The 14,755-nt window shown below is 37.6% G+C and overlaps 1 protein-coding gene across 2 annotated transcripts in view; it reads left to right on the top strand.

Moving 5' to 3' along the window:
* The window catches only part of PARP8 (poly(ADP-ribose) polymerase family member 8), a 169,035-nt gene that overhangs the window by 109,854 nt on the left and 44,426 nt on the right, over positions 1 to 14,755 (top strand). For both annotated transcript variants that reach the window (XM_005604281.4, XM_005604282.4), the window contains exons 11-15: positions 5,465 to 5,531; positions 11,384 to 11,509; positions 12,029 to 12,593; positions 14,183 to 14,233; positions 14,338 to 14,433. In XM_005604281.4, the coding sequence (XP_005604338.1) occupies positions 5,465 to 5,531; positions 11,384 to 11,509; positions 12,029 to 12,593; positions 14,183 to 14,233; positions 14,338 to 14,433 (905 nt within the window). The remainder of the gene's footprint in view (positions 1 to 5,464; positions 5,532 to 11,383; positions 11,510 to 12,028; positions 12,594 to 14,182; positions 14,234 to 14,337; positions 14,434 to 14,755) is intronic.

The raw sequence follows: 14,755 nt of genomic DNA, 5'->3' as shown, positions 1-14,755 counted from the left end.
TCCAAGGTTTAGACTGACCTAGTTAACAGTTCTTTTTGAAAAGCATTTATTCCTAGATTTTGGAAATGTATGAATAATACTTATTCAAACTGTAATATTTCGCTAGGGCTAATCTGACAGTATATCTGTGAGTGAACAGGAATGATAAGAATTGAGGAAATACACCTCCTTGTTCACTTTGAAATTAAAGATAAGAATTATTTTCCTTATACATGAGAAATATACTTTAAATGAAAAGACACGATGGAGCCAGCCTGGTGGCATAGTGATTGGGTTCGCATGCTTCGCTTTGGCAGCCCGGGGTTCGCAAGTTCGGATTCTGGATGTGGACCTACACACCATTCGTTGGGCCATGCTGTGGCAGTGTCCCACATACAAAAAATAGAGGAGGATTGACACAGCTGTTAGCTCAGGGACCATCTTCCTCAAGCAAGAAGAGGAGGATTGGCGACAGATGTTGGTTCAGGGCCGATCTTCCTCACCAAAAGGAAAAAAAAAAGACATCATTGTCATAATTCTTATGATACTATATATTTTTTTCAGAATTGCTGATATATAAGTCTAGGTTTTTATCTCAAGAACAGGGCTCCTTTTTTAGTTTAAAGTGATAAACAACATTACTAAAAACATTTTTCTGTGCAAATTATCTTGTTATTGGTACCTCTATGTTTACATGATCAGGGTGTTAAAAGAATTTCCACATATCTTGAGCAGCCCTCACTTATTGCCTTTCCAACCTAAATGGTATGAGAAATGAGGAAAAATTGAAAAACTTTCACTTTTTCTAAAACATGAAAATATTTTATGAGTGTATTCTGTCCAGTTCTGTCTCATTCTCTTGCCTCCAGAAATGGACCTTGTGGGGAATTTGGTTGTTTGAGGTAAACTTTTAAGTAAATACAGGAAGAATAAGCATTTCTATAATATTTACTTTTCCTATAAAGGAACATTTGTTTGTAGTTTTTACTTTTATTTTTCAGTGCAGTTCTGTGTTTTTTGTTTTTGCATTTTTGCCTTAGGTCACTAATTTTAGCTAAATTTATTCCTGAGTAGTTGTTTATTACTTGTTTGCTTAATGGGACTTTTATGCTTCAGTTTATTTTCTAACTGATTATTATTGGTTGCCAGAAAGCTATTGATTTTTAAAACGTTAAAAAATGAATCTGAAGCATTTTTAGATTTACAGAAAAATTGCAAAGGTAGTACAGGGTCCTTCTACACTCCACACCCAATTTCACTGGTTTTTAATGTCTTATGTGAATACATTAAATACAATTAATTCTAATAATTAATTTCATTAATTTTAATAATAGTATGAGTTTTATCACTTGAATGATGCAACACTTTTGGAAGTAGCATCACCGTATTTCTTTCAGTATAATCCAAAATTTTTGGTCCTTCAGATGTTATACTACTAATTGAGTCAATGTTTGTAACTTATATTTTCCTAGAAAATTTATCATTTTGATAAAATATTGACATTTATTTCCTAGTTGTTCATGATATGATTAAGTTTTGGTCTTTGTGTTAATAATTTCTAGGAATAATTTATATATTCTGGATAAACATTAGTGTATATTATATCTCTTCTCTTCTCTTCTCTTTCTCTTTCTGTGTATCTTATGCCATTTCCTCTAGTGGAGATTTCAGTTCTTCTAGTACCTTTTGGATTTTTCTACATTTTTTTTTAGCCAGATGCCTTTTGTTTCTCTGCCTCCATCTTCCCAGTCACTTTTTCCGTCTGCCTGTAAAGAGATTGTCTCTTCTCAAATCTTCTTAGAGAAAGCACAGTGTGGTCTAATTTTGTCATCTTTGTCTTTAAAAAATAATTCCACTGAGTTTTCAAGAAGTTGGGATTTTTTATTCACTTTTGAATTTCCATAGCCCTGGTCTGGGACAGGTGGGACTGGAGTGATGGCCACTCTATTCCTCACTCTCTGTGTAAGGATTAGGATTTTTTTAGGAAAGGAACTGATTGGTGATATTAACCCCAGTTTTCTTTGATCGGTGGAGTGTTTTTATCCTGGAGTAATGGCCAACACAGGGAGTGAGGCAGTTGGGGATACCAGTTTGGTTTACAATGTGCAGCATGTGTGGTCTGAAAATGCCCTTTTAACAGACAGTCTTTGCTGTAATTATCTGTTATCCCAACTGAATGAGTGGAGCTATCTGTGCTCCTGTTTAATGTTATCCTTTCATTTGCACACTAGCTTCCATCCCCTTTCACTTAATTAAGACACCACTCCAGCAATTCTCCTTTTCCTTCTTCTACTGTTCATGTCTCTCTGTCTTCTAGAAGATTCCCACCATCTAGAAGATTCCCACCAGCAAACAAATATTTCCATCATGTTTAAAATAGACCCCTCTTGACCTCAAATTGCTCTTTAGTTAGTACCCTAATACTCTTAATACTCTGCTTCCTGTGACTAAGTTTTTTGATTAGAATTGTTTCTACTAGAATTGTTTCTTACTTCATTTTCCTTTGTCTTTTATCTCTTGAATACACCCTAGACAGATTTTGGACATCGTTTCACGAACACTGCTCTTCTCAGTGTCACCAGTGACTTCAATGTTGCTTAATAACCTCTTGACTAATCTTGAGTCCTCATCTGAATTGACTTAGCAGCATTTAGTAACAGTTGTTACACCCTCCTTGAAAAACTTTTGTGAATGTTTGTCTAAATCAGCAGCATTCTGGAATCTTCCATTACTCCTAGCCATTCTTCCTTAGCCTTTTTTGCTGAACCTCTAGATGCTGGAGGGCTCAGGCTTAATCCTTAGACCTCTCTCCTCCTCTGCACTCAGTGGTTTCTCATCCAGCTTCATGCCTTTAAATATGCATATATTCTGGCTATTCCAAATTTATATTTTTAGCACATTCTTCTCATCTGAATGCAGAAATGCTGGATTTCTCTATCTAGTTGCCTACTTAACTTTCCCACTTGAGTGACGAATAAGCATCTCAGATTTAAAGTATCCAAAGTCAAGTTGCCCATCTTCGCCACTGCTCCAAACCTGTTCCTCCTGCGTCTTTCACATACCAGGAATCAGTAAGTTTTAACCTTCTCGTTGCTCGGGCCTGAATCCTTTGATTCATCTTTGGCTCCCCTCTTTGTCTGATACTTCAAATCCAGTCCATCAGCGAAAACTGTCTGCTCTCCCAGAAAGTACGAATCCAGAATGTTCACCACCTTCAGTGATCCAAGCCGCTATACTCTTGCCTCAATTACTGTAGTAAATTCCTGCCTGATTTTCCTACTTCTTGACCCTACTCGTTACAGAGATCCCACACTGCCACACCCACGGGCCTTCTCTGATCTCGTCTCTTAACGCGGTACATTGTTCTCTCCAGCTCCATGCGTCTCCTTGCTGTTCCTAGCATGTTGCAGCACTTTCTACCTCAGGATCAGTGCCCTGATGTTCCCCTGGCTGAGACACTTTTCTTCCTACCATGCTACCTAACGTTGAAATCTATGCCCACATAACCTTCAGCCCCCACACCGTTCCGTTCTTTACTTTTCTCCAGGGCCTCTATGACCATGTGACATGCTGTCTATTTTCTTATCTTTGTTTGTCTGTCTCTCCCCGCACTGGACGGAAGCCTTCATGGGGCAGGGATATCTGTGTGTTTTGCTACTCTGTCTATAGTGAAGGCACAGTGGGCACTCACATACTCTTTAAAACTAGTGAGTAATGAATGGTGAGTGACTTTTCTGAGAGATTATCAGTTTCTTAAACATCATAATTATTAGCTTATGGTAAAAATATGGAGCATATGATAGGATGTGCAGTGAAAAGTAAGTCTCCTGTGCCTTGCTCTCATCGTGCATTGTTCTAAAAAAAAAGATGTATGTAAGTGCAAACATGTCTCTCTTTCACCTAAAGAATAATGTGCAAACTGTCCTATGCATTGCCATTTATTTATTTATTTTTATTTATTTAGTTATTTATTTTTTATTGCAGTAACGTTGGATTATAACATTATATAGCTTTCAGATGTATTTTGTAATATATTTCAAATTCTGTGTAGATTACATCATGTTCACCACCTAGAAACTAATTACAATCCATCACTTACATGTGTGAGCCTAATCATCCCTTTCGCCCTCCTCCTTCCCCCCTTGCCCTATGGTATCCACTGATCCATTCTCCGTTGCTATGTGTTTGTTTGTCATTGTTTTTAATCTTCTACTTATGAGTGAGAGCATATGGTATTGGACTTTCTCCCTCTGACTTATTTCACTTAATACCCTTAGGGTCCATCCACGTTGTCACAAATGACCAGATTTCATTGTTTCTTATGGCTGAGTAGTATTTCGTTGTGTATACATATGACATCTTCTTTATTCATTCGTCCCTTGATGGGCACCTAGGTTGCTTCCAAGTCTTGGCTATTGTGCATAAGGCTTCAATGAACATCGGGGTGCATGTATCTTTATGCAATAGTGTTTTCAAGTTCTTTGGGTTAGTGTTTTCAAGTTCCACCCAGCAGTGAAATAGCTGGATCATATAGTAGATCTATTCTTAGTTTTCTGAGGAAACTCCATACTGTTTTCCATAGTGGCTGCATCAGTTTACACTCCCACCAGCAGTATATGAGGCTTCCCTTCTCTCCACATCCTCTCCAACATTTGTTATTTCCTGTCTTGTTAATTATAGCCATTCTGACCAGAGTGAGGTGATATCTCATTGTAGTTTTGATTTGCATTTCCCTTATGCATTGCTATTTACACAGTATATATTCTTTGGAGATCATTCTTTGTCATTGTACATATATACCTTTACGCTTGCATATATTATACATTAGCCAGCCTTGGTGGTCTAATGGTTAAGATTCGGTGCTTTCACTGCTGCAGCTCAGGTTAGTTTCCAGGTCAGGGAACCATACCACTCTTCTGTCAATTGTCATACTGTGGCAGCTGTGTGTGGCGGTGATGCTGAAAGTTCTACCACCAGTATTTCAAATACCGGCAGGGTCACCCATGGTGGACAGGTTTCAGCAGAGCTTCCAGACTAAGACAGACTAGGAAGCAGGACCTGGCCACTCACTTCCAAAGAAATTGGCCATGAAGACCCTGTGAATAGCAGTGGAGCATTGTCGGATATAGTGAAGAAAGTGAGATGATGACACAAAAAGACTGGGCAAGGTTCCGCTCTGCTGTCCACAGGGTCGCTAGGAATCAGAATCGACTCAACAGCACTAACACATTATACATTAGTATATAATATATAATGACCAAGAATGATCTCCAAAATCTATATATATAAAGCATAAATGGTGGCGTATAGCCCTATGTGTACACTATTTTTAAATGTGTGTGTATATTATGTAATATATATTATATAAATATGATACAGAGAGTTACATAGTTATATAGTTATATACATTACTTTGCAGGTTTTTCCTGGCTGATGGTTGAGTTTCGCCTCAACATTTTGACTGATTTCTTTTTTTCCTTTGCAGTGCCCACTGTTGATGTCTTTCAGATTTCCACAAAAGAGCGCTTTGGATTGGGACATCAGCTGAAAAAGTAAGCTTTCCGAAGGATAAAAAAGAAACTTCTGTTGAAGAGAACTGAGTTCTCATTTTGCTCTTTTTCCACAATAAGAGGTTGGTTTTTTTTTTTTTTTTGGAGGAAGATTAGCCCTGAGCTAACTACTGCCAGTCCTCCTCTTTTTTGCTGAGGAAGACTGGCCCTGAGCTAACATCCGTGCCCATCTTCCTCTACTTTATATGTGGGATGCCTACCACAGGATGTCTTTTGCCAAGCGGTGCCACATCCGCACCCAGGATCCAAACCGGGGAACTCTGGGCCGCCAAGAAGCGGAATGTGTGCACTTAACTGCTGCGCCACCGGGCCAGCCCCCAATAAGAGATTTTTTTTTTTAAATTGAGGTTATGATAGTTTACAACCTTGTGAAATTTCGGTTGTACATTATTATTTGTCAGTCATATTACAGGGGCACCACTTCACCCTTTGCGCCCACCCCCTACCCTGCTTTCCCCTGGTAAAACACTAGTCTGTTCTCTTTGTCCGTGTGTTTGTTTATCAATAAGAGCTTTTTCAAGCAAGCACTTCAGGAGAGGAATTAGCATCTGATGCTGAGAGCTGCGGCCATGATTCCGTTGGCAGAGCTCACTTTCAGACTGGGCCAGCTTCCTTCTATTTGTGCCCCCAGATCCACAACCTTCCCTCTCACATTGACCACCAGAGGAGGAACCAGTATGAGATGAGAGTATTTGTTGCTTTTGGTTCTTCCCTGTAAGGTCATCTTGAGCTGACAAGTCCTTCAACTGGTGCTCTCTGTTCAGCTCCAGACTGCAGGCTTTGCGTGACTGTCACTCTTACTGGGTTCTGTTAATGCTCCCCTCTGCTTGTTCCTTGGGGCCTAGAGGTGGTAACAGTTTAGCAGCCATTGGCCCTGGGCTACTGCACTACCCCTTGTTCCCATACCCACACCTTTGGAACATTCCTTTTGTAAATAAACCCTTTATTTCCTGATTGGACCTTGACTAACACGATTCAATTTATCTTTTATAAACATAAAATCACCCCAGTTGAACTGACTTCACCTCAGTCAGAGTCAAAATATAAATGTAATAAACCCTATGTTTATTAAAATATCAGCTTTAAGAATTTATATTTATGGAGAATTTATGAAGGATTGTTTATTCTTCTGAAGATGCAGATTTTACTTCAATTTAAATTTATCGAGAGAAATCATTAGATAAATATATACTGAAACACATGGTTTGAGTCCTCCATAAGGATGCAGTCCACATGTTCACCCTTATTTTAATGAAATTTCTTTGGGCATCATACATTAGCCTTTATTGAGCAATCCTCTAAGAGAAAATACTTTGAAACTTTTTATTTCATTTACAAAATAGAGAACTTATCGTGGTTATTTGGCCTGAGGTTATAGATGTAGTAGGAAGTTTCCTGTGTGGTATCAAGGGTTGTACATTCCACAGAGCTCTAGAACTGTCTTAAGTTTTTATGACTTTACATGAGGCAGCATTGTTCAAATGTGAGTTATGTGTGGATCCCATTTGAAAAGAAAATTCTGGCAAATCCTCAGTGTTGGGTTTAAATATGTATGCATAAAAATTAGATAATAAACCCTTAATATTTAGAATTCTGTATCTCTACAACTAAATTCAACTTACAACATATGTTTAGCACCTTATCTTATGCAGTGTTTTCTTTATACGGACGCATAAGAGAAATTTACTCAGTTTTCTGTACTAGGATTGAGTGTGCTTTTCCAGTGCAGTTGGTTTTGTGTTTTCAGTCGGATTTTGTTTTTGGTGTTGAGCCAGTTTCTTACAGGTCTTGGAGCTACACATGGAGCCTGCCTTTATGTTATGTCATCGACGTTGGGTATCTTTTTTTGGCCACGTCTATTTTTTTTCTCCTGTGATTTTTCCCCTCATCCAGTTTTCTCTGTTGTTTTTTAAAATTTTTGCATTTAATGGCTTTATTTTTTTTAGAGCAGTTTTCGGTTTACAGTAAAATTGAGAGGAAGGTACGGAGACTTCGTCTATACCGCCCTGCCCCCACGCATGTGTAGCCTCCCCCATTATCAACATCCCCCACTAGAGGGGCACCTTCGTTACAACTAATGAACCTGCATTGACCCGTCATAATCACCCAGTCTATAGTTCTGCTTTATGTACTTTTGTAAGCCACTTAAGAACTTGTTTTTTTTAAGTGAAGTGAGGTTGATCCAAGCAGGACGAGAATTATAAAAGCACAGAAGTCTAGGAATAAATAGCTTCCTACCCTTAATGGCTTCTGAGTACATCATTTGGGCTCAGAAAAAGGAATGATGTGTATAATTCCAACCCTGAGAAATTAAGGAAAGCTGTGTACTACATTCACTGTTTAATCACCTTGTAGAATTAGTAATGTTATTTTATTAATATTTCAATCTAAATGATTAATAGTTTTTAAAAGTCATTTACTCTACGGATAAATTTTAGTTATATGGAAAGTTTGGTGATATAGACTTGAAATTTTTTTTATAATCCTTGATAAATTTTAGTCTAATTATAGACATATGTTTAAGTTTCCTTAATTAGAGATAACTGAGTTTGGCTGTGATCCTTAAGGTCCCTTCTGGTCTAAAATTATATGATTTTAAAAATCTGATCTCATCCTCACAATAAATCGTAAGAGGAAACTGAAATGTGAAGAGATTATTTTCCAGAAACAAACAGCAAGTCAGGAAGGCAGATTTAGAATCTAGGCCTTTTGTTATTGCTCAGGTTTGTTTCAGCAAATAAGAAACACTCATTAAACTTTTTCTGTGATTCTTTATCTGATGTGTTTCTGGAAACAAGACAGAGTCTTAGCAGCAGCAGCAGCAAATGCTTATGCTTATGTGGTGCTTATTATATCTCAAGCTGTCGTCTAAGCACTTTACATTTATTAACTCCCTTGATCTTTACAGCCCTATGAAGCAGGTGCTGTTACATCCACGTTTCCTCAGTGATGAAACTGAGGTTCAGAGCGATTAAGCAGCTGGCCTAAGGCCACACAGTGAGCAAGTGGTAGAGTCAGAGTCTGACTCCAGATCGATACTTTGGACACATCCACTAATCTGCCTCTCATATAGTCCTAGATATCCCTTTGCCTTATATAAGACTTGGAATAAATGTTTGGCACTGAATGAATATTGGGAAAATGTGAAGTCATTAAAAGAGCCAGAAAGAAAAATACTGACCTGAAACAGATGTAGTGTAGTGATCAGCTTCATGTCGAGTATCTGTCATTCAAGGGCTAAGCGTATCACAGACCATGGAAATAAGCTGAAACTGTGTATGACTTTATGCTGAATCTGCGTTGATCAAACTTAAGTTGTTTTTAAAAGGGGAAAAAATATTGCAAATCTCCGGTATTGCCTTAAATTCGTATAGACAAAATTAGATCTAAATTCTTCATATGTAGAGTTTGCGTTTATGAAACGAAGTTCAATTTACAACTTAAGTGCAAATCAAAGCAAAATACTCAAATTCCAAGTTAATACATGAATTTAAATTGAAGGATGATATTATTTTATTGGCACTGTTTCACCACCATTTTGAATATAATACTGGCTCCCCCAGGTCGTAGTTCTTTTGAAATAAGCCTGAAGAAAATCGTAATGTTACCCACATGTACTCCCTTTTCTCTCTTTGAACAACCTTTGAACCTTTGTTCATGTAACTGTGACATCATCTGGTCTTCACTAGATGACATCATCTGGTCTTCACTAGATGCGAATGTCTAATTTACCTTGAAGTCTTTTCCTCTTCTTTTATCGTCAGCCAAGAGCAGTTGTAGTAGTTCTTGGCGCCGGCACAATAGTAAATGCAAACAGCAGTATGAGTACTGAATTCTCTTGGTGGCTCTCTGTTGTGAGGACGTGGTTGTTACGCCAATGTGCTCATAAGTATATGTCAGATTACCATTGAAATTAAACCCAAGAAATTAAATTTCTTAAAGGAACCAGTTAACTCCTACCCTTTTGAATCCAACAGCATTTAGGGATCTGGGTATCCAAGTTTAAGAATTACTTGTTCTAGATACTGAAGTCCCATTTTAGAATGCTGATATAATATGAAAGTGGGAACAATTTTCACCATTTTGACTTGTTACTTTTTTGTTTCAGTTGTCCTATCAAGATTAGGCAGGCACTTGATGGGTTTCTTAGGGAATGGTACACAGAAATAGCAATTTTTCATAGGAAGAAAAGGACCTGAATCTCTTTGGTACAGACGGTGGTGTTACTGGGGATTTCAGGCTAGGTATAGGGAAAAATGACGACGCTAAAATTACTATTACATTTAAATCTTGGTGCAATCTTGGGTGAAGGAAATCTTCAAAAATTGAGTGTATAATAAAAATTTTCCTTTGTCTTGAGCTCTAAGATGAATTTCTGTGAGTTGGAAACGGGCATCATTGATTGCAGTTTTACCCCTCTCCCTCACTACCTCTAAGACAGCCAAAAAGACCCAAAATAGTGCTATATGTGACTCTTTCTTCTGAATTCATCTAAACTAGCAGACAGAGGTTGGGGTAGTAAGTCTGAGTGATATACTTTTCTGGCGATTTGTGTTAATTTGGGACGACCTGAAAGGTACTGAGAAATTAATGTTGGCCTAGTGCTAAGAGTCGCACTTGTCCCTTTTGAATAAGATATGTTAACACATGTCAATCCGTGTTTGATAATATAGATATTATAGCTCTGCCACTTATTATCTTGGCTAACTTGGGCAGATTTCATTTCCTTACCTTATTTGTGAAATGTGTGGACTAATAGCTACCTTCTGGGGGTGTCCTAAGAATGAAAGAAAAAAAAAATCTGTATATGAAGTTCCTCTTTTATTCCCTGGTCTATTGTAAATGATAAACAAATATTGGTACCAATTTCCTGTCCCCAAAGCAGTCTGTGTTACAAAGAACTGAGAAGAGCATGCAAAACAGGCAATGCTGAATTGACGTTTGAAAGGAAGTCCAAATATTTAATTTATTGCACACACAATGTTTAATGGTAAAATTTCCCATCTACTTCAAATCAGCCCTGTGAAACCCTCTTCCATTGTTGCTTGAAAGATGAAATACGGGGAAGGCATTGGAAGCAATGGTGTATCTGAGTCCACAATTGACATTCCAGAATTCTTTGCCACAAATCAATGATGCAGTGATCCTGACTTAGAAAATACTGAGATCACGAGTTATCAAATTCTGGCCTTATGATAGTAACTAAACATTTTTAAGAGAAATCCAAATTAAAAAAACCGTCATATTTAAAGATCAGTGGGCTGTGCTAAAGATAAAATTTGCTGACTTGATATTTCTCCCTAGAATCACTTTTGCCTGGCTTATTTTTCCTTGTCATTTTACAGTTTTATTTTGTTTTTCTTTTCATGAAGAAAAATACAGAAGCAAACCAAGTAAAAAGAAATTGACTTTGCTTGTATCTTAATATATAAAGTCATAATTAGTAATAGAAAACTCTTCAAACTGTGTTTCTGGCACCAACAAATAAAGGCAGAATTTTTTTTGCCACTTCAGCCAAAGTTGTTGATCCTAAAGGCTGTCTCTATAATCTTTACAGATCTCTTTATACCCTTATTCTTCCTTCAATTTTCCTATCAAATGTATTTTTAATATATCACAGTAATTAATTATTAATTATAACAGTAGAGTCATAAAAGTTTTTTAATGATGCTTTCCTACACAGGAAAACATGTGGTACATTTCTAAATTACCATCTCACTAATTACTCTGCATTTGTTTTCCTTTGATAACTGCGTTCTCTACATAATAAATACAGAAATCTTATGTTAAATTACTTTGCAACTGTGATAACAGACTTACCTTTGGATTGACAGAATCATGCAGACATTTGTTACACAGCAGTGGAAACAGAGCAAAGAAAAATCCAATTGCCTGCACAGTAAGAAGCTGTCGGAGAAGAAGGTGAAGTCCCCCCTGCATCTATTTTCTACGTTGCGCAGGTGGGTCGCCGACGACTTCATCATTGTCCTGCTGGATCCTGAGCGTGTGATGCTCCGCGGTTATTTAGTTCAGAGCATTCTGTCTATAGCCTTGGCATCTGTTTATTTTCTCTGTGACTTCAAAGACCGGGCTAAGTTACATGCAGTCCATCAAAAACATAGATATTCATTTCTGTGTTTAGAGTTTTTATTTCCTTAACGTGGGTGAAATTTACTAAAATTACTTTCTTTCTTTTCAAATCACTTCGAGTTTTCCCTAGCAAAATGAGTTCCATATAGGGCTCTGGGATAAGTTGGAGGGGAAAAAATCTGATAAGCTTTTTTTGCTTTTCAGGAAAATGATAATTCAGCCCCTGTGGCCATTAGGTACACACTTTTGATTTCGATTTTAGCTGGATAGGCTGCATTAGAATAAGGTGGTAATTCTAGCAGAGTTGAGTTACCGGAACCTGACCAGTGTTCTGCACGGTCTCTTATACTCATGATTTGCCCTGTGTTAATGGTTGTTCCATTTCGAAGGTCGCCAAGTTATCCTCCCCCTGGTTGTGGGAAAAGCAAATCCAAACTGAAATCTGAGCAAGATGGAATCTCCAAAACGCATAAGCTGCTGCGGAGGACTTGTTCCAGCACGGTCAAGACCGATGACGTGTGCACCGCAAAGTCACACAGGACCTTTGGTCGCTCCCTGTCCAGCGACCCCAGGGCTGAGCAGGCAGTGACGACCATTAAGTCACACAAACTCTTGACCCGTCCCTGCTCGGCAACTGTCAAGCAAGAGGACTGCCTCAGCCTCAAGTCACATAAACTATTGACTCGATCTTGTTCTGGAGATCCGCGCTGTGAGCACAACGCCAACCTGAAGCCCCACAAACTGTTAAGCAGGTCTTACTCCAGTAATCTCAGAATGGAGGAATTGTATGGACTGAAAAACCACAAGTTGCTCAGCAAGTCTTACTCCAGTGCCCCCAAGTCATCCAAAACGGAGCCTTTCAAGGAACCTAATGCAGAGGGCAGGAGGCTCTCTCTTACCTCAGGGCTTATTGGAATCCTAACACCATCTTCATCTTCATCTTCCCAGCCTGCTGTGCGTATATACTTTCATCTTGAGTTCTTAAGTGTTTAGGCTAAGGTGCAGCAGAGGTGGGTTTTTTTTTTTTTTTTTTTTTTTTGGAAGATCTGATAGAGGAAAGGAGCAAGGTTTTTTTTTTAATTTACTAATTTTTTTCTTTTTGGATATTATTTTGCATACCAGACATTTGCGGCTGGTACCAGAATGTTCATTTTGATTCTGAAAAAATAAATGTAGCTATTGATTTGGGGTCTAGTCCAAATTCCTGTCATGGTAATGAATGCTACTAATAATGGAAGGAACTCAGTTGGATTCATAAAGCCTATCCTTTTAAGCAAGCATAGCATTTTAATGATTTATTAGGTAAGTTTACCTATTCTGTAGTTATCTCACATAAGTAATGGAGGACAAAATTTGTCTAATAATTAAGAGTAATATCCTTCCTGTTATATGTAAGAGGAAAACTTTGCTCGTGGACTTTGTTACTTGTACCGAAAAGCAACATTTACAGCTGTATCCCAGAGCTTCACTTAAAGCTGTTCTTAGTGTCTGCTTTATAGAACGGAAGTCACTTTATTCTGAAGCTGTTTTCTGGGGGCTATGGGGCCAGGAGGTGACTATGTAAAAACTTAAGTCCTTTGGGTGGTATTTATTGGGAGATAGTCTTTCACAAAATTTATCTCTAGAGTGATCAGCTTTATAGCCGGTTTCAGATAAAGAAACAGGCCTATCTTATGTATGTTAATTACATAAAGTAATTGATAAAAAGTTTGCTTTTAGTAATTGAGGGTGTGTGTGTGTGTTGGGGGAGGGATGTATTTAGCTCTTAACTATCAATATGGGTACACCTAGCAATAGATGAAATTGAAAAAATACGAAGATACTGTTTTCAGAAAGTTGTGTTTCTCTTGTATAGATTTATTTCTATAATTAAATTGTGAATTTTACTGTAAAATTATATTTGCATGAAGAAAATGTGAGTATGTTGATGATTTTAGGTGGACATCCCTAACAGCCCATTTCTTATCAAAACTAAGCATTAAGGACATATAGAAAATATATAGAAAATATAGAAAATAATGTCAAAGAGTCACATAGTAGAAAGTTTCACCTAAGAAAGATAATCTGAAATATTCTGTAAAAGAAAATGTCTTAATGTCCTCCTGTAAGGTTAAACATAGTACAATAGTTTAGTGTTGTACCCCTTTCAATAGCTGTCTAATATGTCCTTGGAGGAGTAATTCTATCTGATTGTAAAATAAGGTTGGAATCCTCTAAATGGGGAGGTGGGAGCATTTGACAATGAGTAATAGAAGAAACGAGTTTTTGTGATCACATAAAGATGCCAGTCATTTCTACTAGAAGATCAGAAACAAAGAATACTATCTATTTAGTTTAGACAAAGTTTGCAGTAATAATGACAGACAGTGTATTATAATGAAGAAATTCTCAAATCTCCGTGTCATAGTCAGTGTCTTAATTCATATTACAGGTGATCTTAGGAAAATCACATCTGTATTCAGTGTTGCACAAAGTAAAAGGCTATAATTTGTATATTTTCCCAATTAAAAAATTATTTTGTTCTTTCACTTTGCTTTTTGTAGCCAAATGGTGCCAAATGCATCCCAATACGTGACCGCGGCTTCCTGGTGCAGGTACGAGCCACGACTCCATCCATCGGAGAATATTTTAGCCTTTAGTGGGTTTTCACGTCATTTATGAGCTTGACTTAATTATTTCTCTTTCTTGTTTTATTCAGACAATTGAGTTTGCTGAGCAGCGGATCCCTGTGTTGAACGAATACTGTGTGGTCTGTGATGAGCCGCATGTGTTTCAGAACGGCCCCATGCTCAGGGTGAGTTCTCCTTGGTGGAATGTCAGTGCGATTTAGCATTATAAGTGAAAAGTGTTAGAATATAAAAATAAGCGAATAACTGAATTTACAGTAAGTACTCTCTGGTGAGCAAAGGAATACACGAAGTGGTATGATTTTGACAAGTGAATCACTATTTCTGAAGGAGTCTGAGGAAAAGCAAGCAGTTTTGTATTAGGAAAATAATTCTTTTTTTTTTTTTTTTTTAAAGCTTGGCACCTGCAGTAACATCTGTTGTCAGTCTTTTTGTTTTGTTTTGTTTTGTTTTCTTCTTTCTCCCCCAAGCCCCCTGGTACATAGTTGT

Source organism: Equus caballus, chromosome 21 (assembly GCF_041296265.1).
Source record: "Equus caballus isolate H_3958 breed thoroughbred chromosome 21, TB-T2T, whole genome shotgun sequence".
Classification (NCBI taxonomy): Eukaryota; Metazoa; Chordata; class Mammalia; order Perissodactyla; family Equidae; genus Equus; species Equus caballus.
The sequence above is the reverse complement of the archived record's forward strand: the minus strand, read 5'-3'. Positions and strand labels throughout refer to the sequence as shown.